Source organism: Phalaenopsis equestris, unplaced genomic scaffold (assembly GCF_001263595.1).
Source record: "Phalaenopsis equestris unplaced genomic scaffold, ASM126359v1 Scaffold000399, whole genome shotgun sequence".
NCBI classification, from domain to species: domain Eukaryota; kingdom Viridiplantae; phylum Streptophyta; class Magnoliopsida; order Asparagales; family Orchidaceae; genus Phalaenopsis; species Phalaenopsis equestris.
The window spans coordinates 880555-907688 of NW_018164841.1; the positions used below are offsets into that span (position 1 = coordinate 880555).

Below are 27134 nucleotides of genomic sequence, written 5' to 3' on the forward strand. Positions count from 1 at the left end.
CTCACATCTTCAAGGTTATTTGTGCTGATTGCTTCACACAAATGTAAATCCTAATAAATAAAAAAAAATTGCAGGATTAAACATCTAAATAATTTATCCTAAATTGAAGCCAAATAATAGGATAGCTTGGGAAGTTACCGAAGTTCTCCTTCGGATCCGTGACATCCTCTAGTGTTTCCTCATTTGAACTCTAAAACAAAATGTTCCAAATTTGAACCAATTCCCCTTCACACTTCTTAGTCCGATATCTTTGAAATGTCATTACCATTTGAACTCCTTGAAGGTAAATTTTCTTGACTTTTATCGAGAGTATTCTTAGGCAACTTTAGTTATCTATGATGTAATTAACTATAGGGGCTTGCCATTATAGGAAGCTTTTCTCGAACCTAGCATAATATAAACCCTATTTAATTCATTATATTAAATAGGGGAACTTGTTGGCCAATACATTGGTTTCGCAGACCAAACGGATATCATAACTTTCTTTAGTTTATTTGATCAAGCCTCACCCTCAACTCTTGTGTTCATCCTTCGGGATAGATACATGATTTGAGGTAAAGTGCTCTTTCATCTAAACTATGAAAATTATGGAGTCAGTTTGACTTCATCTTTTTCAAAAACTAAATTTTTTTAAAAAACGTCCTTCCGAAGCGGGCAACGAGATTTCAATTCCGATGACCGACAGCTTCTTATGGGCAAACCCCACACCAAAAATAGTGCCGACAGATGTCTTTGGAAGGAAGAGAAAAAAGAGGTCCAACTACAAAGCTAAAAACATACAAATGACGCATCTAGGATGGAAAATCCCATAACACCCTAATTTTGCTAGAAACCACCTAAGTATAAAACTTATGCTTGGTCAGTCAGGTTGAAGAAGCATAGGGACTTCTCCTTGAGGCATGTAATATGATGCAATCACCTAAAGTCCTAAACATGGAGGCTTTATTAGGGATGACTTGGATATAGGCATTCTATGCAAACCATTTTAAAACTAGTCTGAAGCCATTTAGAAAAGAAAAGTACATGTTTTAAACTGTTGAATATTTTAATCATAAATTTTGATTAATCTCAAATCTTTCATTAGGTTTTTTATAAAAATTTTATAATATCAGGGTCCTTAAAGAGCCCAAATTGTAGTGAAAGTTTTCCAGACAAACCACAATAAAAAAAATTAAAACCAAGAATAAATACAAAAGAAGGAAAGTAAATTAAGCCAAAATAAAATAATAACAGGTCGGGTGTTGTTGGGTCAACAACATATTCCAAAAAATAAAAAAAGCATCCAGACTTCGCATATACATACCTGGTCCTAAATGTCATACATCAATATCAAAATGCAGAAATTAAAATACGAGACACGAGCATTTGCTCCTAGTCCCTATCACATGGTTCCTCGCCTAAAGTACCTTAGAACTCGTGTTCGTATCTTATTTATTCTATAGGACTCTCCTAAGGACTCTAAAAAGTACATAAGAAAAGTAAAAAATAAAGTATCAGCCTCCACGAAATCTTGTTAGCAAAAATCTATCTACATGCCGTAGTGAACCATGCTTAGCGGAAAGAGAGCTAAACCCCACCTACAAGCAAAAGGCAGCCTTAAATCATTACAGCTCATCCCTATTGGACATGGTTGCCTGCAAAAAGACCATCCCTAACACATTGTCTCACACCCAGTAAATATACAAAGCAACCCAAAAGTGATGCATGACTAGAGCAACCAAATTAAAAAAGAAATACAGTTAGGGCATCGAAAAGACTACATAGCATCTTAGTCCTAGCCTAGCACACCATCTACCATAATGTTCTATCACAACATCTAAGTGCGCCCACAGTGTAGGGGTAAAGTCACTATGTATGAATTTGATGGGGTCGCCAAATTAGCCCAGTCCTAATGATCCAAGGGATCTAAAGTGCATTACTAAATGGGTGACATTTGAAAAAATGGTCTCGCATATGAGCTAACTTATATAGTTTTAAAAGTATGGCAGATAATTAAAAATAAAAAAATGTCCTTTTTTATACTTTTAAAGTAGGACCAATAAAAGTAAGCATGTAACATGCAAGTGATGTAATTTAGATTCCTCAGAGCATTAGCACAATCATACATCAGTTGATCATAATATGAAAACTCACATTGCTCGCTGATCTATACTCGAAACCAATGGTCGTTTAAGTATTACAAAAAATAAATGGGTAACTCATCCTAATGAGTAAGATTTTTCATCAAGAAAATGGGTGATGCACATACAACATGCAAAAGCCACAACGCATTGTGATTGTCGGCCAAAGCACGAACAATTACAACGGTCTGCAAAAGGCGAAGCACACATCATGTAAGAAAATGCAAGAATGCCACATGGACATGACATGCACAAAATGAGTAAACCAAGAATAGGCTACCTATAAGAAGAATTATGCTCGGCCCATGAACCAACATGAGTGCCATGATACAAGTGTGTTTGCATCCAGTAAAAGATACATATACAAAGGATTTACTCCTTGCCCGAGAGGCACTCACTGAGCACATGCAAGCATGCAATGAATGCAACTTGCACCCAAGGCAAATGAAGAGCATCCAAGATATGAAGTGCCAAAAAGCTAGGTAGTGTGATTCGTGCCATGTGAGAGTCACGTACCTAGGTGGACACACATTATGCTTCACACGAGTTTAGCAACTGAAGAGAATGACTCGTGCTTAAAAAAATGTGAGATACATATGACGTTCCTAGACGGTATCGTAGGGAGTGAGGTAACATGGCTCTCATGAAAGAGAATTATGCAATAGGTAATTTTATTTATGAAACACTTCCTTACGAAGTGTGCAAGCATCTATCAAAGTGCATATAAGAACATATGCGGGAAAGATACTTGCAAGTGCAGATGCTCAAAGAAGCATCACAAGTAAGGGTGCTCAAAGCACATGTTGACTTCATTTTTGATGAGGTCTAATTCTCTTCTTTAGAAACCTATGATCTAGTCATATGTTTTTTTTGTTGACTATTCAAGAGAAATAGTGATGGAACCTACCCCCATAGAAAGTCCAAACACTTCTAGACTCTTATTGTGAAGTCCCACATGGGTGGACACAAGCCATTCTTTAGTGACTTTAGATGGCTAAGACCAATATTAAAGCGAACCATCTGACACACATCACCTCTCAAACCTGTTTTATATAGGAACTCTATAAAACTCAACATACTCATTAAAACAAAGTTAATAATATTTAATGTCATATTCTTTCCTTTAATATTTAGCACAATAAAGTTTTATCAATTTTGTCATTAGCACTAATTATTATTAACAATTGAAGGCACCAAAGAACTATATTTAAGGAGATTTAAGATGTCCAAATAAAGATCTATTGACCAAGATAATAAATTGTTTAACCTTCAAATACCAAACCAATTTCTACATTGGACCTACGATGTATTAGGTTAGGACATTCTTCTTTAGGGCATTGGCCTTATAATGCACATGTTGCTCTCCCATGACATGGCCTTCCCATGGGAATGTAAGAAATTGCCCATTATCATTAATTATGAGAAGCATTTCAGAAAAAAAATATCAAAGTACCTATCAAGTTTGAGAAGGGTGACATCGACAAAGTATCACAACTTAAGCATTCACACGCCATTACTTCATGAAAGTATTCTCCATGTCTATATTCATGAGATTCTTATTTCTAGCTTTTGAGCAACCTATTACTTCTTGTCACCCTCTTGAACATGTTATCATGTAAGAAGTCTTCAAAACTCAACTCAATCAGTAAAATAAAGTCAATAATATTTAATGTCATGTTATTCCCTTTGATATTGAACACAATATATCATTTATCATTTCATCATCAACAGTTATTTCTTGTTAAAAATTGTATGCACCAGAGAACTACAATTTAGGAGCTTCAAAGTGTCCAAAAGGGTATCTCTCAAAGTGGACAATGAATTTAATAACCTCAAAGTGTCTAATCAATTTTTCCTTAGCACCTCCAAGTTTATATGTGATTGTAACACTATAATGCCTCTATTAAATAAGATTAGATGTTATATCTGCATATATATCATGCAAACTTTAATGAGGTCATCCTAAAAGAGACGACACAAGAAAAACATAGCTTGGAACCACAATTAATAATGGCTGAAACATTTTTAAGTTAAGATTGCGCCATCTTTGATAATGGCTAAACCTTGTCAGATCATGATTAACTCATCATTCATAAGTTTTATATCATCTTCAAATAAGATTAAGAAGTATTTGAACCATCTTTGATAGATGATCAAACCATTTTCAGATCTTCTTGGGCTCTTGTTCAAAAGGATTTTGATATTGCAAGAATGGTCAAAAAAAGTTCAAACACAGTTTGAAGAAAGTTCAAACATAGTTTTAAGATGGTTTGATCTTGTATGAAACATGATTCAAAGATTACTCAGTCGTAGGTTCAAGACGATGTGAAACTTCTTAAATATGGATATAAAATAGGCAAGCACTTTCGAAGTTTGAGATAATAAAGGTCAATAAAATTCAATCATGGTTCAGATATTATTTAGATTGTTCTATTTTTGATTTAGGGTATGTTTTTAGATTTAGGGTCTGTATGGGGCAGCTGCAGCTTATGGAATAATCTGCTGATAAGCTGATTAAAAATAATCTGTTGATAAGCTAGATGCGGTGGCTATTACAAGTTTTTTATTTTTTTTTGAAAAGTCAGACCACTGCCAAAAAGCTACCACCACACCTAGATATGTGCGGTGTGAAAACGTTGTTTTCTGTTTTTTCAAAACGCATAAGCTGCCAAAATGCAGTTTACCAAAACAGTTTACGTGCGTTTTCAAAATGCCACCACATCAAATAAGTTGCCCCAAACGGACCCTTAGTCATTTTTTGAAAATGAATGCAATTAAAAGATGGCTATGATATAATCATTTTGTAACATACCAATTGACGATTAATGATGGAGTTTAACATTTAGACTACAAGACTTGCTTTTAATCATAAATGACAAAGAAAAATAGATTACTAGGTTCTGAAGATGATTAGTAGAGAGTCATTATAACCATGAAATCTTATTATAGGTTTGAGAAATACACTCTACAAATGGACAAAATGAGGAGTAGAAATAAGCCAAAGAGCTCTCAAGATCAAAATGCCAAAATTATTTGAGAGACTTCAGAATATTGTTAGAAATTAATGGTAATTTGGTTTTAAAAAAAATTGAATATAGTTTCCCCCAAAAATAAACAAAAAGGATATTTTATCAATTTATACTATAAGGAGAAATATTTTATCAATTTATGCTATAAAGAGACATAAAATAAAGATTTTTAAAATTAGTTGCATGAAAGCAAATGTAATGGACTACTTTACACAACCATATCAACGCCTATATAAGTTCATCCGAATACGATCGATCATAAGCGGAAACCCTAACGCAAACTCCAGAAAGCGAGCTTGCTGAGAGAGGCCGAAAGATGAGCCGAACAGGGAGTGGCGCTGGTGCGAAAGGAGGGAAGCGGAAGGGCTCGACATTCGTCATCGATTGTTCAAAGCCGGTGGAAGACAAGATTATGGACATCGCATCCCTTGAGAAGTTCCTCCTTGAACGGATCAAGGTAGCCTCGCTTGGCGGAAAGGCCGGCACGATTGGCGATGTCGTCTCCATCACACGGGACAAAAACAAGATCACCGTCACTTCCGAAGGCCCATTTTCCAAGCGGTATGTTTGCGTAGTAATTCCATTTCTTATGCGATTGTGGATAGAAGACGTGATTGAGCTTTTTTATTGTTCCGTTGAGGTGCGTCTGGAACATATTAAGCCAACATTTGTTTGTGAGTGTTGTATCAGTTAAACTTTGGTTTGATAGAAGTCCTCATAACTTGTAAAACTAGGTCTTGTTTATCACTGGTTTTATAGTGAATTTAAGGAGATGGTAGTGGATAAAGTGATGAGCTTACTTGTTGATGGGTTCTTTGATAAAGATGCTTGCTAGAGTTAAGGGGTGGGGATAAGCTTATAATGATTTGAAATAATTGTATGCAATCCTATAGGACGTGGTTACTTTTAAAGTTGTTGCGAGATAAATTTGATGTTGAATCTTGGATAACTGCAAAGATTTTTTTATTTTTGAGGTTTATGATTCAGAAAGCATCCTCTAGTTATCTTACAAGTCTGAAGGATCATGGTCCATGAAACATTAACAATTATTCTGATTTAGGATGCTATGGAAGATTCTTTTGACTATTGTTTGAGCTTAAAGAGATTGATTGAGTTGGATAAATTTGTTGAGTAAGTTTACTGGCAACATAATTTTATTATAATGATTTGAAATAATTGTATGCAATCCTATAGGAAGTGGTTACTTTTAAAGTTGTTGCTAGATAAATTTGATGTTGAATCTTGGATAACTGCAAAGATTTTTTATTTTTGAGGTTTATGATTCTGAAATCATCCTCTAGTCATATTATCAAGTCTGAAGGATCATGGTCCATGAAACATTAATAATTATTCTGATTTAGGATGCTATGGATGATTCTTTTGACTATTGTTTGAGCTTAAAGAGATTGATTGAGTTGGATAAATTTGCTGAGTAAGTTTATTGGCAACATAATTTTGTTCTAAGTGTTAGCAAACCATATATTTTCTTTCAGTTTTCCCTTTGTTTCTGAAATTACATATTGAAATTACCATCTAATAGATTTTCAGACTAAGATTTATTTAGTTTCTTGCAAAATTTTGTTTTGTTTGTTCTTCAAGAATCAAAGAACAGTTTGTGCTTACTTTTTTTATTGTGAGCAATTAGAACATATGAGTTTTTCACACCTGAGCTTAAAGAGATTGATTGAGTTGGATAAATTTGCTGAGTAAGTTTATTGGCAACATAATTTTATTATAATGATTTGAAATAATTGTATGCAATCCTATAGGACGTGGTTACTTTTAAAGTTGTTGCGAGATAAATTTGATGTTGAATCTTGGATAACTGCAAAGATTTTTTTATTTTTGAGGTTTATGATTCAGAAAGCATCCTCTAGTTATCTTACAAGTCTGAAGGATCATGGTCCATGAAACATTAACAATTATTCTGATTTAGGATGCTATGGATGATTCTTTTGACTATTGTTTGAGCTTAAAGAGATTGATTGAGTTGGATAAATTTGCTGAGTAAGTTTATTGGCAACATAATTTTGTTCTAAGTGTTAGCAAACCATATATTTTCTTTCAGTTTTCCCTTTGTTTCTGAAATTACATATTGAAATTACCATCTAATAGATTTTCAGACTAAGATTTATTTAGTTTCTTGCAAAATTTTGTTTTGTTTGTTCTTCAAGAATCAAAGAACAGTTTGTGCTTACTTTTTTTATTGTGAGCAATTAGAACATATGAGTTTTTCACACCTGAGCTTAAAGAGATTGATTGAGTTGGATAAATTTGCTGAGTAAGTTTATTGGCAACATAATTTTATTATAATGATTTGAAATAATTGTATGCAATTCTATAGGAAGTCGTTACTTTTAAAGTTGTTGCTAGATAAATTTGATGTTGAATCTTGGATAACTGCAAAGATTTTTTATTTTTGAGGTTTATGATTCTGAAATCATCCTCTAGTCATATTATCAAGTCTGAAGGATCATGGTCCATGAAACATTAATAGCTATTCTGATTTAGGATGCCATGGATGATTCTTTTGACTATTGTTTGAGCTTAAAGAGATTGATTGAATTGGACAAATTTGCTGAGTAAGTTTACTGGCAACATAATTTTGTTGTAAGTGTTCGCAGAACATATATTTTCTTTCAATTTTCCCTATGTTTCTGACATTACATGTTGACATTATCATCTAATAGATTGTAAGGCTAAGATTTATTTAGTTTCTTGCAAAATTTTGTTTTTTTTGTTCTTCAAGAAGCAAAGAACAGTGTTTTCTTACTTATTTTATTGTGAGAAACTAGAAAATGAGTTTTTCACCCTTGAATCGAGGCGTAGCTCTGAACATTTCTTGTTTAGAATCTATAGAAAGATGCGAGAGTGGAGACTATATTAGGTATTAACCATTCAATTCCATCATTTGTTACCTCCATACATATTATGTTTATCGAAAGCACATAGTTTTCTTATTGGTTTTTAGCGTGCCATTTTGAAGTCTCATGACCATTTCTTGTTGAATTATTGCTATTATTTTGTAGAATGTGTTCTATTCACTAATTTATCTACTTTTTAGTGCTGCTAACTAATTCGATGATGCGAGTATTTTAGAGAAATTGCATTGTTGCTTGTTAATTTAGATTATAGAATTGCTCGTTTTTAAAATTACATATACAACACGTTGTTGAAAAAGTATACAAAGTAAATAAAGGAAAAAGGGGGTGGGGCTGATTCTGCATTATAAAAATGATTAGTAGAGAGTCATTATAACCATGAAATTTTATTATAGGTTTGATAAACCCAAAACAGCGAGGATTATATGATATTGATCACTAGAAAGGACGGTGGTGAGAGCTATGTATAGAATGAATCACTTTTTTTGTTACAAAGAGAGAATCAGGTAGTTTGAGGCGGGAGATAGAATACTGAAATCTGTTGTGGGTGCAGAAGATTTTGGAGATTAGATTATTCTGTTAACACCGCTCTGCAAGATGTAAATTCCTCTTAGATTGTAAGCTTGGATCTCAGGTCAAGGAGCTGAGCAAAAGGAAGTGATTTGGTAATCAAATATGCAAGTTGGTCTTGACTGTTGATCTGATGCAATTGAATAGTTTGAACTTTAATACAATCGCATATAAGATGGTGATCAATTTCTATGTTTAGTATGCACATGAAATATTGAATTGTTAACCAAAGCAATAGCTGAGACGTTGTCAAAGATTTGAGGAGTTGGTGTTGGATAAATACTCCTAGTTTGTGTAAGGGTCCACTTATACAAATGATTTCAATGACTGCAATGGTGAGAGCTTGATATTCAGCTTCAATGGAAGAGCAATCCATTGTCAATTGCTTCTTGGCACTAAAATATATGAGATTTTGACTTCAAAAAATGCAAAAACCTGATGTAGACTTGTGATCAATAATATCTCCTGCCAAATCTGAACCGATAAATGCTTGAAGGCTGAGGTTAGGGCAGTGTAGAGGCAATCCAAGGAAGAGAGTGCCTTCGGTATATCTCAAGGTTCTTTGGAGTAATTGTTAGTACTGATTCGTGGGATTATGCATAAATTGACATAGAAGATTAAGAGGTAAAACAAGGTTTGGTCACGTAATGGTAAGGTATTGTAAAGAGCTTGTTTTCTGCTTGCATAGTTGAGGGTGGGAATATGGTTCTTCTAAGCAAGCAAATATTGTTTTGTGTGAGGGAAGGGGGGTACAAGTCGGTTTACTATTTGGCATACTTGCTTTTTCCATTATCGTTTGGGCATAGAAGGTTTGATTTAAATGAAATCTATTGGGTATCTTGGTGGGTTGTAAGCCAAGAAATTGAGATAAGCAACCAAGATCTTTGATGAGAAGTGTTTGTTGAAGATGATGATGTGACATGGTTGTGAATGTTGTGTCACTGCCTGCATAAATAATGTTGTCTACATATAAGAGAAGATAGATAGTTACCTGTTGATGCTAATATTGAAAAAGAGATGGGTCGGCCTGGCTGGAAGTTATTTGTTGTAGATGATTTGTGAATGTAGAGTACCATTGACATAATGCTTGTTGAAGGCCTTAAATGTGGCAATTTGAGTAGACATACATGCTCTATATGGTTAGGATCAACAATTCTTTGAGGTGGTTGCATATAAACAATATTCAACATCAAGTTGCGTGGTGTCCCAATTGTCAGTGAGGGACAGGGTAAGCAAAATACGAATTGCAAGAAATTTGGCTACAGAACTGAATGTTTTTGTGTAATCCAGTCTATATTCTTAATTGAAAGCTTGGGCAACTGAACGAGCATTGTATCTGGCTATAATATCGTTGCTATGATTGTTGGTTTTTTATATCCATTTGCACCAAGAATATTTCGATGTGTGGGAGGAGGAACAAGCTCCTAGGTCCCTTGAATGTGTAGAGCATGGGGGTGTGCATTATTTGATTTAAACCGAAAAATCGAACTGAGTTAACTTGGGTGATTCAGTTCGGCTTAAAAAAAAACGGTTTAGGTTTTAAAAATGTTAAAGTTTGGTTTTTTGTTTACAGTTCGGTTTTACTTCTTATTTTGTTGAATGAACCGAAAACCAAATAATTAATTTCTTTTTAGGCGTTAGATATGTAAATACATTAGGATTGGTTGGTATGCATATAAATATTCCTTGAAATATTTAGAAGTAAATTTTCTAGTGATCAATATCATATAATCCTCGCTTAATAATTTTTATTTTTTCTCATTTTTATCATATCCTTATATCTTTAAACTACATTTCAGTTTGACTGTTTTGGGTTTATCAAAATTTTGGTTGGTTCGGTGCTTTGGATTTTGGATTTCGGTTGAAATCGGTTTTGCCCATTTTGAAAACTGAAGTAGAGCCTGAAATTTTGCAGACATAGCTTGACGCCAATGCTGAAGATCTTTGCAACTGTGAAATAGGCAGGGTTTGTAGATCGGTGAGTTTGTACTAGATTGAATATATGTTTGGAGCACTTAATGCCATTTTTTAGACTTTGCATAGGATGATGATTGGCTTGGGGCTGATTTGCTGGAGGAGAATTGGAATAGAGGCTAAGGGAAATTATTGGAATGATGGGTTTGAAAATGGGGTTGAGAACTGTATGATTCAGAGAGCCGGTATGTTATTGTTGAAATGCATTGGAAGAAGAATTGGTAAGTGAAGTTGTTGAACTGAGCAAGTGTCAGAGGTGGCAGAGAATGTAGAATTGATGTGAATTTAGAATTGGTGGTGTTTTGAGAATAGGGAGAGACATCTTCATTGAAAACTACTTGTCTGAAGATGTAGATTTTACCTAAGAGGGGATCATAACAATGATATCCCTTTTGTACTATAGCATAACCCAAAAGCTACAGCAGGTGGACATGGGGAAAATATGTGTTTTTGATAAGGATATAGCCAAGGAAAGTATTAACAACAAAATATTTTAAGATTCTGATAGTTTTTATGTGGAAGTCGTTATGGTGAAAATATGTGTTTTTGATAAGGATATGGCCAAGGAAAGCATTGGCAATCAAATATTTTAAGCTTTTGATAGTTAGATGTATTTTTATGTAGTTGTTATGGAAAGATTATTTTATTAGTAGAAGACGGTAAACGGTTGATAAGATAGTTTGCTGTTTGGATTTTATTTGTCCAAAAATGTGGTGGAAGATCTTATTCTGTGAGGAGAGTCCTTGCAGCTTCTATAAGGTGTCTATGTTTATGTCATGCAAATATTATGTTGATCTGGTGTGTATGGACATGTATGTTTGATGTAAAATGCCGAAGTTCTTTAAAGTTGATAGTGAAGGTTTTGTTCATATATTTATCTTCTCCATTAGATCGAAGAATTTTAATGTGACAATTGCTTTATTTCTCAACCATTATTTTGAACTCAAGAAATTTTGTGAATACATCTGATTTTTATATTAAAGGATATAACCAACAAAAGTGTATATAATCATCAAGAAAGGTTACATTGTAATAGAGGGTTGGAAAGAGTCCCCATACATTTAAGACAAAGAAGGGTGGTGCTGCTAGAGAGAAGGGAGATATTTTTGGAATATGACAAATGTTTCAGACAGTTTGTTACTGGTGGCTCTTGAAGAGGGGATTGGTTTGATCTATGCTAGAGAGTGTCGCAGCTTGCGGATGACCAAGTCGTTGGTGCTATAGAGCAGTGATAGGTTTGGTAGATAGCAAGGCTAGGCGATAGCATGAATTTCCAGATAGAAGAGTGGAATTAATTGAGTATAACTTTCTATGGCGAGGACCTTTGGGAAATATCTCATCAATTTTCTTGTCAAGAATCTGGAACCCAGATTTATCAAATGATAATATGGCATGAATTATCAGCTGTGAGTGGCTTGAAAGATAGAAGGTTGTGCGAGAGGTTAGGAACATGAAGGAGTTTAAGAAATAACTTAGTGGTTGGGGTAGGGAAAATGCCTTGCCCAACATGTGAAATGGGTAAGGTTTGGCCATTGTCAAGAGACATCTGTTGATTACGATTGTAGGAAGCTGTATTCCGGGTGAGATTAAAGGTTACGTTGGATCTAGCACCAGATTCTAAGATTTAATTGATAGGTGATGCATGTTGTGTATTATTTGTACCAGTGAGGGCCTGAGATTTTGCTATACCTCTGAATCTTGGGCCCTGTTTATGCTAAAACAAGTAACTTTTGGTTGACCAAGCTTAGAATAGATTTGACTGGCTATAGGACTGGATGAAGCATTATACTCTTTAGAATTGTTGGATGAAGATCTTGTTGTCGAGCATCCGCAGGTTGAAGAGAAGTGTTGGCAATCTCTTCCAATGGTTATATGTGAATGTTGAGATAGTTGCAACTCTCATAGCTTCATTAGTTAAATTTATTCCTTCAATACATACCGGAGAGTAAAAATAATATAGAATGATTAGATTTGAATTGGTTTTGGTGGCTATTTTGATTGCTTGATGATTAACAGGACGACCATTGAGTGTGTACAGGATTATCTTCTCTTGTAGGTAGTGGATTTCTAGTGGCAGCAATGGTGTTTGTCGTGCTCTTAATATCTGATAGAAATTGGATCATGGTGCGTCCTGCGATATGAACATTGTGAAGCTCGTTCTTCAGCTGAATGATTTGTGATCTATTTGTAGACTGCAAATTAAGATTGTGGCCCAAATGTTTGAACATGTATTCAGAGACAACACATAGGGTAGTAAGGTGGGAGAAATTATTGCAAAAAGTGCTGTGGCAAGATTTTGGTCTATCAAGTTCCAGAGAAGGTTATCTTGATTGGCTGAAATTGTTTCTTCAGCGATGAAGAGGTGTTTTGGATATCTTGGTATGCTTACATCAATATATCGATCCCACAAGAAAAGAGCTAAGAACTATTCTGGAGGTGAATCTCTAGTTTACTAAGCTTGTAAACCTAGTTCAGCGTAATCACAAGTGGTTTCCTAAAATCCTATTAAAGAATTTCACGTGAGATAGTTGTTTGCTGTTAAGAATGATGGTGAGAGTACTTACGAGGAATTGAAGAGTTATTGGTGTGTCATTTATTTGTAGAATAGAATGAACCAATGATTGAGTGGAATTCATTGGAGAGAGATAGATGTAGGAAAAAAAGAAGGATAGAACTTCACGAGTTGAATTACTGTTCTGAATTTATTCCTTCACTACATACTGGAGAGTAAAAATAATCTAGAATGATTAGATTTAAATTGGTTTTGGTGGCTATTTTGAATGCTTGATGATTAACAGGACGACCAATTGAATGTGTACAGGATTATGTCTTCATAGCTTCATTAGCTAAATTTATTCCGTCACTACGTACGGGAGAGTAAAAGTAATGTAGAATGGTCAGATTTAAATTGGTTTTGGTGCTATTTTGAATGCTTGATGATTAACAGGACGACCATTGAGTGTGTACAGGATTACATCTTTTGTATATCCATTTTTAATACCTTCAACATACAGTACATAATTCTTTTTAGTGTAAATCTAAGTCCTCATGATCAGAATTTTAGCGTTTCTTCAGCTTGTAATTTGCCATAGGTTCTAAATTATTAGCCAATCAGGATGCGCTTATATTTTAGAACAATTTATAGACTTGTCCAGGAGCTCAATTTTTTGCAATCCTCCCAAAATTCAACACCTCTTTAATATAATTTGGCCATATAAAGATAATATTTGTTAATTATTATCTATATTATCTTACACTGCCCTCGCTAATATATATACAGTATGCTGCATAAGAATGGGATTGGAAGTATTGCTCATTTGTCTTTGAGAGAGTTATAACTCACCATTTGGCCTGGAGATCTACTCCAACTAAATTCTCTTGTGAACTTTGATCACCATCTGGTGGAGGGTTTTTTTTGTTTTTTTTTTTTTTTGGAATATTTACATACATACCACTCAATTCATATGTATTTACATGTCTAATACCTAACCTTTAATTTTTACGTACAGGCCACCTTATATGTTTTTGAAAAGCTGTATTTCACATTTTAAAAGTTAAAATGGTGGTATTTTATGTGATATAAGAGATTTGGGTGTTATTATTGTAAAAAGATTTGGGTGTTATTATTGTTTGTAAAAAATTAAGTTTAGGTGTTAGATTTGTAAATACATAAAAATCAAGTGGTCTGCATGTAAATGCTCCCTTCTTTTATGGTCATAAAATTTGCTGCTTGTATGCTTTATGATAACTATGGTGATATCACAATATATCCATATGTTGATTTTAATATTAACCATCATATTCCCTCATTCTTTAAAAGCCGTCACTTGAGGCAGCAATCGAAAAGTATTGCAACCGGTTGTACACGAGTTTCGTAGTGGTCTCCTAGATTTTATTTTATTTTATTTTCCATGTTGCAGAGGGCATGACATATTATTATGATGGAAGATTTACAGGCATATCACTTATTGCCTATGTATTTACATATCTAACACCTAAACTTCAATTTTTTACTTACATGTCACCTCGTCTTTGCATGAAAATGTGTATTCTATGATGAAAGATTTACATACAAATCACTCAAATTCCTATGTATTTATTTTCTGCTGTGTTCTCAGTTATCTGAAGTACCTAACAAAGAAGTATCTGAAAAAACACAATGTGCGAGACTGGCTACGAGTGATTGCTTCCAACAAGGATCGTAATGTTTATGAGCTGAGGTACTTCAACATTGCTGAAAATGAAGGCGAGGAGGAAGACTGAGAACAGAGTACTGTCCTGCTTGCTATATATTATGTTTCTGTTCGTCTTAATTTTGAATTTTTTTTATGAACCTGGAATTTTGATAAACTTTAAATATTCAGAGGTTGCTGTGACATTAATCTCATTTCTTCATTATTATTTTACTAGTTACTCAATAGACTAAGGTGACAAATTGAATTCTGAGGGGACTTGTTTTAAATAGTAGGGTTCTGTTCGTTAGGCTTAACGAACGAGCCAAACACGAGCTGCTTAACGAGCCGAACACGAGCTGTTCACGAACAACGAGCCAAATTGACAGCCCTACTCTTGCGGTCCATTTGATTTTATCATTGCATCTTAATTTATTTGATTATGTTATGGCGGTTTACAAATAGTTAATACTGGACTTTAGTTGTAAAATTGATTTTCTGTTATGGAGGCAGCATTGAAATTTTATCAGCCATTAATTATTTCAGTAAAAATCCGAAATTATATTCCATCATATACCCATCAAAACTTGAATATAATTTAACTTAAATTTAAAACAAACTAATATATTGTATAACTAGATTGAAACATGCGGTTTTATCTCGAAAGTAAACAAATATCTCATGGCCTACGCGCGCTCTTGGTTATATATCTGGCTGTCTGCAGTGACTGTTATATCAATTACATCATTATAATATGTTAATTAAACACAATCTCAGATCCAATGTATGAAATATTAATAGTATTTGATTTGCATATAATTCAATTGGACTTGTTACAATGTTTGTTGCCAATATGTAAGGTATGAAATTACTAAAAAGAATTCTCTATGAACTGTGTCATTAACTTTACACCTGTGATTTTTGTTTTGGTTATCATTGAGGGTAAGAAAAGCAAATAAGCAATAATGACTCCACAGGCAGAGTCAATCCCATGCTCTGTGGGTGGGGTATAGACAAATGGATGAATTATATCAGTTTATTAATGCCTAATTATCAATTATGACAACATATTATTCTAAAGAAATGATGGTAAATTTATGCTTAGGCTAAAAATAATCAAGCAAGGTAATTGGACAAGCTCACTGATGATATTTTTAAAAAGGATATTAAAAATTGACCTTTACCTGAACTTCATTAAAAAAAACCTGGTGTGACCTAAAAAACTTTGGGTTGAGCGCAGGTTAGGAACTTTCACCTATACAACTTCGGGTCAGTTTAAGTTGACCTGCAACCTAAAATTAACCAGAAACTCGCCATATGTCTAAAATGAACTCAAAATAGACCCACCAACTTAAAACTGACTTGAAATCAACTTGAAATTAACCCGAATAGTTATTTGTTTTATTTTAAACGGGTTATATGAGGATTAATGGGTTAGGTTCGGGTTGAGCATTTTACCAGTTTAATATTCGGGCCGGGTTTAACTCGATCAATTTTTGGTCAGATCAAATTCGAATAAAACTAGACCTGTGAATCTCATTCATCCCTAATTTTTAACACAAAAAAAATACATATATGTACAAAAAGAGCTGCATAACATTGACCCAAATAATTGAGGATAAGGCTTACAATGATGATATCTTTAGCATGTCAAGATTGGCAGCACAGTGATAAAGAGTGAATCAAAACTAAAACCTATTGATTGCAGCTTTGTTTACAAATCATTAGATAAAAAAAAAAAAATACAATTACAATGGAAGGTTACCTCATCCCTCATCCCATATATCTCATGCTTCGGAGACATCTAGGTTCTCATTTACCTGGCCCGACGAGTCGACTGCCTGGCCTTGAGTGTCTTCGGCATCTGCTGGCTGAGATTCATGTCTAGCAGCAGCCTGAAGAACCCGATCTTGAACGGCTGTAGAAGAAGGAGAGGTTGGCAGCCCAATCATTTTGGGTTCCAACTTCCTTGTGACCCAGGAAATGGTGGTTGCTCCAAGTGTAACTGGTGCAAGGAGCAAACTGAAAAACAAGATTTCAAATATAGTACAAAAGTTAAGGGGCATTTACAAACATGCAAAACATTAAGGGAGTAAACAAGTCAAGTCGAGCTCGAGTCACCCTTGGCTTGAGCTTAAGCTTGATTAATTGATTAAGTTCGAGCTTAATCCTACAAGTTCAAGCCAACTTACTTGTTGTGAAAGAAAGAAAATAATATTAATTCAAGCAATTCTTATAATAAAAGGATATATAATGAGTAACTAGGAGATAAATATTAAAAGATAATTTGATACAAAATGTTAATATTATTTTTTTAAATATTTTTAAGAATTTAAAGATAAAGTCTTAAATTTTAATATATATTGAGTATATTTTATAAAAATATTTAAAAAAAAAACAAGCTTGCTCACAAGCTAAAAAATCAAGTCGAGTTTGATTTGATCCTAACTTTTTAGCTTATTGACCGCAGCTCGCGAGCCACTTATCGAGTCGTGATCAAGCAGACTCACAAGTCAACTTAGCTTAGTTACACCTATATACCACTCAATTCTAATATATTTACCTATTTAACATTTAAACTTTGTTTTTTTACATTTATACCATCCAAATCCTTCTCAATACATAGAAAATATCACTATTTTAACCTGAAAAAGTGAAATACACCTTTTCATACCTAGGTAAGGTGTTCTATACCTAAAAAGTTTAGGTGTTAGATATGTAAATACATAGGAGTTGAGTGGTATGCATACAAATCTTCCAAAAATTAAAAAACAACAACCTTAAAACAAGATTTGATTTCAAGGACAATAAACAATCTGATAAACATGATCATCAATGGTGGTCAGATTAGTAGGCTTACAAGAAAACGAATTAAAACAACAAACAATAAATGATATATGAAAGAAAGATGGATACATGGAATGCATAAATTACAAAATTGTAGCTTCTGTGAAGATTATAGTATACTTTTCATAGAATTCCATCCATCTAAGCAGCAACAAAATGCTACAATTAGGGGTGCGATTAGTTACCAACTAGTGAGATGATTTGGATTTGGCTCAATAAATGGCTTTTGACTTGAGCTCCATGAGATAACAAGCCAAGCTTGAGAAAGTACCAGCTTCACTCGTCAGCTCATGAGTTGAGGTCTCAAAATTTTTAATACAGAATATACTAGCAATATATTGAAATTCAACTATTTAAGTAATAGTGGGTGGAGCATCTACGATGGGAAGTAAAAAAAAATATACTTATAATAAATGAAGGAAATATGCAACGATAAGATAAATAGATATAAATAAGGTTGAATGATTAAAAATAAAAAGAGCATATATTAAATAATAACAAGAATTGGGAATGATTAATAAACTGTTTCATTCTAATATTTATTCAATATTTATTAATATTTAATATTAATAAACTGTTTCATATTAATATTTATTTAATATTGATGAAATGTCATTAAAAATCCCATGAAACACAGAGACGACATGAAGTGAGTTAGAAACATTTGAGTACTACCAGCTCAACAGAACATTAATGTAGATAGAATTGATTGAGGTTGAATTAATGAATGCAGAATTGATGGAGATTGATTTTTTCATGCTCCCCCACAGTGAATGAATGAATGTTGTCCACTTCAAACTTGAATGCCAATTTTTGAAATATTATTGCTGATAATTCTTTAATGAGAATATATGCAAATTGCACATCTATGATGATAAACGAAGTATATAGTATATTAATCTAAATATTCTTTTTTTATAAAATACATATCCACTTCAATATATTTTGTTTGATCATGTTGTATAGGGTTATGAGCAATATTAATCATTGACTTGTTTTCAAAATAGAGTCTGATAAGAACTTTTCATTTAACATTTAAATCTTTCAAGATAATTTCTAGTCATAACAATTCAAAGATTCCTAGAGTGATATATCTAAATTTGGCTTCTGGGTTAGACCTCGTTACAACATTTTATTTTTACTTCTTCAAGTCATGAGATTGTATTTTGTGAATATGCAATATTCTTAAATTAATCTCTCATCAACTATAGATAATGCATAATCGACATATATTAAAGCTACAAGTGTCAAATGCTCTCTTTTTGAATAAAATTCATTTACCTGCAGTTCCTTGCTAATATTGAAAAATTTGATGTACAAGTCTAAGGTGCCGTTTTTTAGGGCTGAGCTTGAATTGCCTTAACACACTAATAAATACAATAGCAGGTGCAATATGCCATAATAGATAAGCCTTGCTGCCATTTTTTAGGTTGTATTTTTTGGAGCAACTTCAAATTTATAGTTAAATTTCGTAGGATTCTAATTAGGCTTGCATCCCAACCTAGTTTTTTTCAATAGATTGGTTATCAATTAATGTAAATATCTCAAGCAGACTGAGCAATCTCAATGCCAAGAAAGTATCAAATTTTTAGAAGTGTTCATACCTTCCATAAAATTGCCTATTACAATATTGTCAATATAAACTAATAGTCCATAGATTCCCCATGAATCTGCATGTCTTATAAATAATGTATGGTTGTATTGACTATTTGTATTTCATATTAGCTGTTACCTTGGCAAACTTTCTGAATCATACTCTTAGAGATTGCTTCAATCCATATAACACTTATTTAAATTTACAAACCTTTCGTTTTGTGTTTGAGCCTAAACGCAATGGGACATCCAAACATCCTTCTTTAGATTAACATGTAAGAAATCATTCTTCCATGAAATTATTTAATTTTCTAATCCTCACAAGTTTCAATTGTAAAAGAACTCCAACAATGCTCCAAGAAACACGAGCAAAAATGTCAAGAAAATCAATCTCAGGGTTTGACTCTGTTTCCTTTCAATGAGCCATCAGGTTGTACTTTATATTAAGAGTAAAAACTCATATAGATCCATTGGTTTCTTTTGCTTTGGAAGTATAAAAATTTTTTGTTTTATTCTTTTGAAGGGATTCAATTTCTTTATTTAGGGTTATAACATTATTCCAAGTCTCATTACTTAACCTTAGAAACGTATTTAGGGATAGAAATAGTATAAAAACTACTAAAGAATGATGATGATGAGAAACATTTTTGTATGATAAGAATAAATATAAAGGATATTCAATTAAAGTGCCTTTGTTTGCAGGCTTAATGACTTCCTCGATAGATTTAGTGCCAGGAATTGATTCAGTTGATCATCTAGGGTTGTGCATGAATTGATAGAACAACAAATTTGAATTGAATCGATCTTGATTGGTTTGGTTTAGCCGTTAAAGTATCAAATTGATTAGTAGTTGTGGTTGTCCTGTGTTGTAAGGATTAATTCTAGTTCATTTTACGCATCCTTTTATTTGGTCAACATTGCGTGTCTTTTGGATAGGAACACAAGAACTGCTGAAATAACCTGTTGGCATTGGATACATTTTATAAATGATTTCTCACAAAAACATGCTAAATTACCTCACATCTCGTTTTAGATCCTCAGAGTCTTTGTATGAAGCAACACGTCGAGACAATGTCTAGCAAAGAAAAGTACACATTAAAATCAGAATAAATATTAGAAATATTTACATGAATACCACTCAATTCCTATGATTTAAATATTTAACAAAAAGCCTTCTATCAAGATTGTATTTAAGCATGGTAGAGATGCCTTACAGGCATTTAAATTGCAGGGAGAGAAGGCAAAGCGCCAAATCACAATGCTTTAAATACAATAACGTCATCTAGTTCCCATGAACAAAAAATGGAAAATTTATCTACATATCACTCAATTCCTAAGTATTTACATATATAACACCTATACTTTAATTTTTACATGTATGCCACTTTATCTATGCATGAAAAGCTGCATTTACTTTTTAAAAGTCAAAATAGTGAAATTTTTTGTGATATAAAAAATTTGGCAGATTTAAATGTAAAAAAGTGAAATTTAGTTTTTAGATGTAAACACGTAGGAATTCGCTGGTATGTAGGTAAACGCCCCCAAAAAAAATTTGTGGCCATCATGACCACTGATGTAGCTTAAAAGTAGAATGCTAAAAGAACCAATGCAAACATGACCAACACAACCAGCACTTTCGATCTAACTTAGAAATCATTTCGGATCAATTATGGATCCATGTTACAAGCAACCATTTTCTAAGAGCTTCTTTGGGAACACTTTTATTATTGTTTTTTTTTATTTTCGTTTTTGCTTTTATTTTAAAGAGAAGTTTACACACCTACCACCTAATTGCTATGTAATAACATATCAACCATCTAAAATTCAATTTTTAACTTCAAACCACCCAACCCATGCTGAAAACATAGGAATCTAGTGGTCTATACGTAAAAATTGAAGTCTGGGTGGTTAGTATTGTCACGACTTTGCCCGGGGCTTGGAGTTAACCAAGCGATGTGAACTAATTTTTTTATATTCACTTACTATTTAACAGATAGAAGAGCTACTAATCAAAATAGATTAAAACAATAAAATTAAATTTTATATTGCTACTGGTTGTTCACGTCTTCTAGACACGTTCTCTTCTGTTGTTCATTTTTTAATCAAATTAATTAATCTGAAAAGTTAGTTTAAAAATAACAGTGAGCTAAATAAGCCAGCAAATATTCATACTGCTAAACTATAGTAATATAAGGAAAAAAAAGTAATATGCAGGTCAGTCAAACTTTTTAATAAATCAATATAAACATTTAACATGTTATTCAATGAATCTTAATATATCAAAATCATTATACATTTGTACAACCGTCATAAGAGCACCATCTAGAATTGTGTCAATTAAAATATATCAATATCAATATTTTTTTCCATTTACGTGCACGAGTACTTTAGTGTTCCCCACTAGTACCATAAAGGGATGACTCATGCACATACAAACAATCAATATAAACATATCATTCATATACTTATTGCATTCAATTCAACATATTATATAAAACATAAACCAATGCATGATAGTAAGTAGCTATAAACATTCATTACAATATGACCGTTACAGAAAAGAATCTCTCAATCAGAATAAAACATAAGCAAGTGTCATTGACTGCAAAATAGTTGAGAAGAAACAAATATTTACAATAAATTAAAAGTAAAAAAACTCATCTCGTTGTTGATTAATTTGCAATTTGATTTTCCTGGAATTTATCACAGCCTTGACCCTTTTTAAAATTTAAGCCTACAATAAACATGGGTATAGAACTTAATTTATTATTTAAAATATTTAATTTATATTATTTAAGTGTTCAATTTTTATTATTAAACCTTATGTTATATATTTTTTTTTTTGAAAAAGGTTGATCGACGATCAACCCCATAGTCTGACCGAGGGGCGGACCCCCCTTTCAAAAATGTGTGCAATTCGATTCTATGCAGGGATCGAACCCCCGACCTGAGGGACTTACACCAAAGGCAGCAAACAATGAGCCAGGTTAAGGCACTTATGCCTTATGTTATATATATATATATATATATAAAATTCAACTTTTTGTTAAATATTATTAATTAAAGTTACTCACCCTTAAAACCTTTCGGTTGAGCCCAATCCCCCGTAGAACTATGTCTTCCTCCCCTCTGCGTGCGAGAGATCCAGATCGAGAGCCTTCCTCGCATGACAGCTCCTCCTTCAATCGAACTCCAAACACTCGTGACTTCGACTCCCTCCCTCATGCTTCTCCTTTAGATCGAACCGCTCGGATATTGATGTCCTCCTCTCTGCAATCACACGTCACAAGCGCATCTTCCTCTCAATTCCTCTTCTTGTGCACGACACTAGCGCCGTCTTCACTGATTGACACCAACACTGTCTCTATTTTAGTCGAAGCATTGGAAGCCCTGGCTAGCATCTGTCGCCTCCCGTATGCACCGTTCAACTCTCCAGGAAAGTCGAAAGCAACGCTTTATAGAGCAAAATTGCCTCTTTGAATTCTAATCCCCCTCTCTTCCTCTCCTCTATGTTCGATGTCCCGACTGCCCGCTTCCTCTTCTTCGACTCTTCATTTCCTTTTACGGGGTTCATTTTTTTCTTCTCCGAGTAAATGAAGAGGGACTTTACAATCTTTCCTACTTATAAAAAACTCATGTTCGAAATTTACAAATTTTATTTTATTTTAAAAATTTTATTATAAGTATCATATTGGCTCTTTCATCAAGATTTCATTAATTAATTTTAAATATTTTCTTTAATACCACTTTTATCACGACCCGGTCCGGGGCTTTGAGTTAACCAAGGCGAGCACAGACGATCGAACGGTGTGAGATAAATTTTCTATATTCAGTTACTATTTAACAGATGAAAAAGTCACTAATCAAATTAGACTAAAATAGTAAAATTAAAATTTACCTCGCTATTGGTTGTCTGCATCTACCATACATGTTTTCTCTTATATCGTTTATCTTTAAATCACATAAATTAAACTGAAAAGTTGATTTAAAAATAACAGTGAGCTAACATGCCAGAGAATACTCATATTTCTAAATTATAGTAATATAAAAAAAAAGAAAATACTATGCATGCCAGTTAAACTTTTTAATAAATCAATATAAACATTTAACATGTTATTCAATGAATCGTGTTATATCAATATTATTTTATATCTGTATAATCATCATAGGAGTATCGTCTAAAATTTAAGTCAATATCGATATCAATATCATTTTTCATTTACGTGCACAGATATCTTAGTGTTCCCCCATTAGTATTATAAAAGGGTGACTCTATCGTAGTCAGTCATACACATGCAAACAATCAACATAAATATATCATTCATGTATTCATTGCATTTAATTTAGCATACTATATAAAACATACACCAATGCATGATAGTAAATAGCTACAAAAATTCATAACAATATGACCGACCAGAAAAAAATATCTTAATCAGAATAAAACATTTGCAAGTGTCATTAACCGTAAAATAGTTGAGAAGAAATAAATATTTACAATAGATTAAAAGTACGAGTACTCACCTAAATGTCAATCAATTTGCTATTTGATTTGCCTTGAATTTATCTTAACCTCAATTCTTTTTAAAATTTAAGCCTACAATAAACATGGGTGTATAAAAATTAATTTATTATTTAAAATATTTACATTATATCATTTAAGTGTTATATTATTATTATTATTATACCTTATCACATATATATATATATATACATATTTCAAAATTTATGTTAAATATTTTTAATTAATGTTACTCACCCTTAAAACCTCTCGATTGAGCCTAATCCCCCATAGAACTACATCTTCCTCCCCTCTACATGCGAGAGATCCGGATTGAGAGCCTTCCTCGCACGAGAGCTACTCCTTCGATTGAACTCTAAACACTCGTGGATTTGACTCCCACCTTCCTCATGATTCTACTTAACAACGAACCGCTCGAAACTTGACACCATCCTCTCTGCCCTCCCCCCTCACAAGCTCATCTTCCTTTCGCTTCCTCTTCCTCTTCCTTTGCACGACATTGACACCGACTACACAGCTTGACACCGACACCGACGCCGCCTCAGTTTCGATCGAAGCACGTGAAGCCCTGACTAGCGTCTGCCGACTCCCGTACACATCGTTAAAGTCCCTAGGTAAGTTATACATGCTAGTGTTGTTGTTAGGAGTGCTGATAATTCACATTTCCATTTCCTTTTATTGCCTCTGATCATGCCCATGTTTTGACGGGCTAGGCTTTTGTAATCTTTTTGCAAATTTTTAATATAGCAATGCAATATGTACATTTCAAGGCAAGTTGGCAACGACACTTTATCGAGCAAAATCGCCTCTTTGAATTCTGACCCCCCTCACTTTCTCTCTCCTCTTTATGGTTTCTCATCTACTCGCTTCCTCCTCTTCGGTAGTTCGTTTCCTTTAACGGCGATTCATCTCTTCTTCCCCGAGTAGCTAAAACGAGACTTTACAGGTACGTTAATATATAAGAATTGGGTGGTATGTAAATGCCCCTATTTTAAATCATATGTTTGTTTAGCACGTTTTGTGGATGTTTTTATTTTTTTGTTATTAAAAACTAAAGAACTTGTTTTTAAAAACACTTTAAAATATTTTTAAAAACAACTAAATATATTATATCATGTCATAAATGTTTTGTTATAATTAAAAACATAAAAAAATAAAACAAAAATAAAAAATCAAAAAGTGATCCCTACAATAAATGCATGAAATGTGAATTATGACATACCAATAATTTTAATTTATAGAAATAGAAAAATATTAATAATAGAATATACTAAAATAGAGGGGAGGAGAAAATAATTATTCATCTTCAATTTCATAAAAAAACGATTACAAGATGAATAGATGAGAATTACTATAACATCATGAAAATAATAAATTCAGTCATGAAATGATAAAAAAAAACATGAATTATGACATACCAATAATTCTAACTTCCAAAAATATAAAAATACTAAAAATAAAAGTTTCCTAAAATCCAACAACCCCCATCAAGTTGGAGCATAGATATCTATCATGCACAATTTGCTTACGTGGAGCTCAAAATAAGGTCTTAACAGTCCGTTGGTAAAGATATCCACTATTTGTTGAGCAACAGGATAAATGACATGCAAATAGCTCCACAATCGATCTTCTTTTTTATGAAGTGTCTATCAATCTCTACATGTTTTGTAGGATCATGTTGCATTGGATTTTTTGCAATGCTTATAGTAGCTTTATTGTCACAGTACAATTTCAATGACATATTTATTGGGATCAGTAGCTCTTCAAGAATTCTCTTTAGTCTTAACATCTCACATACTCCATTAGCCATATTTCGATATTCTGCCTCGACATTACTTGTAATCACATTTTATTTATTGTTTCGCCATGTGACTAGATTTTTCTAGAAATAAGTACTGTATCCGGACGTCTATTTGTCAACAACTGAGCTCGCCCAATCTCCATCGATATATGCTTCTATGTTCAGTTGTGCGGTCCTCTGAAAAAAGCAAACCATTGGTATACTTTCAGGTATCTGGGAATCATGTTAACTGCTTCAAGAAATTTTTTTAGAGGGTGAATGCATAAATTGACTTGCCAAACTTATAACAAATGTGATATGTAGTCGTGTATTTGATAAATATATCAACTTTCCCACCACCCTTTGATATCGAGTTGTAATCACTAGATCAGATTCTCATCTTTGAATTTTTGATTGGGATTATTTGGAATGTCTGTAGGCCTACAATCACTAAACTCAGTTTTCTCTAGAAAATCAAGAACATAGTTCCGTTGGGGAAACAACAATCCCTTTCTTCGATCTAGCAACTTCCATGTCAAGGAAATACCTCAAAGATCCTAAGTCATTGGTCTCAAAAACTAATGAGAGCGAAGTCTTCAACCGATACATTTCATTTATGTTATCTCTAGTGAGAATTAAATCGTCCACATATACAATCAGTATAGTTATTTTCGTATCCTTTGAATGTCTGAAGAGTACTGTATGATCTCTTTGACCTTGAGTATACCCTTACCTTTAACAAACATTATAATTTTTTCAAACCACTCTCTCGGTGACAGTTACAACCTGCATACGGATTTTTATAAGTTTTACAACTTTGCACCGAACTTCTCACTAAATTCTAGAGGTGCATCAATGTGCACTTCTTCCTCTAAGTCACTATTGGGAAATACATTTTTTATATCCAACTATTGTAGAGGTCAGTCAAGATTAACTGCAAGTGACAGAAGAACTCGTATAAAATTTAATCATAAAAGTAATTAATGTCAAAGGTCTGAATGAATCCCTTGGCAACTAATCGATCTTTGTGTTGTTCTAGAGAGTCATCAGAATAGTACTTGACTGTAAACACTCATTAGCATCCAACAATTTTCTCCCTCTAGGTAGATCAATCAATTTCCATGTGCTATTTTTTTTCTAGAGTTTTCATCTCCTCGTAGACAATCTTCTTCTACTTAGGAACTTTCAAAGCGTCCTGCATATTATTAGAAATCTCTATAACAGAAAATTGTGTTGTAAAAATCCAAAAAAATAGGTGAGAGATTTTCATTAACACATAATGAGACAATAAATGTGTGTACAAGATCTCACCCCTTACAAGGAGCAATGAGATGATTGGAATCATTAGATTTAGGATTAGGGCTAGACATGGGTTCCGGACTCGAAAACTCAAAACTTGAAGATGAAGTTGACTAATCATAGGGTAAAAGGCTCAGTGAGGACATTATATAGATAATTCCTGGATTATGGGAAATGCAAAATTCGTAGGCTCTTTCTTTTGAGTTGTCATTTATCGTGAGAAGACAATGTCAAATGGTACAAATATTAAAGGTTTTTTTTTTCTTGTTTCCTCTTTGTTAGTTGGTATAGAATTATGAACATTATTAGATGACACTGCAAAAAGTTCATAATCGTCTTCAATATC

The 27134-nt window shown here is 33.2% G+C and overlaps 2 protein-coding genes across 2 annotated transcripts in view; one reads left to right on the top strand and one right to left on the bottom strand.

Moving 5' to 3' along the window:
- Positions 1-5394: 5394 nt before the first annotated feature.
- Positions 5395-14993, top strand: LOC110026735 (60S ribosomal protein L22-3-like). The gene is made up of 2 exons (XM_020727822.1): positions 5395-5710; positions 14694-14993. The coding sequence occupies exons 1-2, from the start codon at positions 5466-5468 to the stop codon at positions 14836-14838; spliced, it is 390 nt and encodes a 129-aa protein (XP_020583481.1). The 5' UTR covers positions 5395-5465; the 3' UTR covers positions 14839-14993.
- A 1348-nt stretch (positions 14994-16341) lies between these two features.
- The window catches only part of LOC110026729, a 40726-nt gene continuing 29933 nt past the window's right edge, over positions 16342-27134 (bottom strand). The window contains 2 exon segments of the mRNA XM_020727809.1: positions 16342-16769; positions 20204-20262. Of these exon segments, the coding sequence (XP_020583468.1) occupies positions 16535-16769; positions 20204-20262 (294 nt within the window). The 3' untranslated portion in view covers positions 16342-16534.

Bases quoted from the DNA above. Each gene is read 5' to 3' on its own strand.
- LOC110026735 (XM_020727822.1), top strand. From the start codon at position 5,466: ATGAGCCGAACAGGGAGTGGCGCTGGTGCGAAAGGAGGGAAGCGGAAG. The intron at 5,711-14,693 runs GTATGTTTGCGT...CTGTGTTCTCAG, and splicing joins GAAGGCCCATTTTCCAAGCG to TTATCTGAAGTACCTAACAA.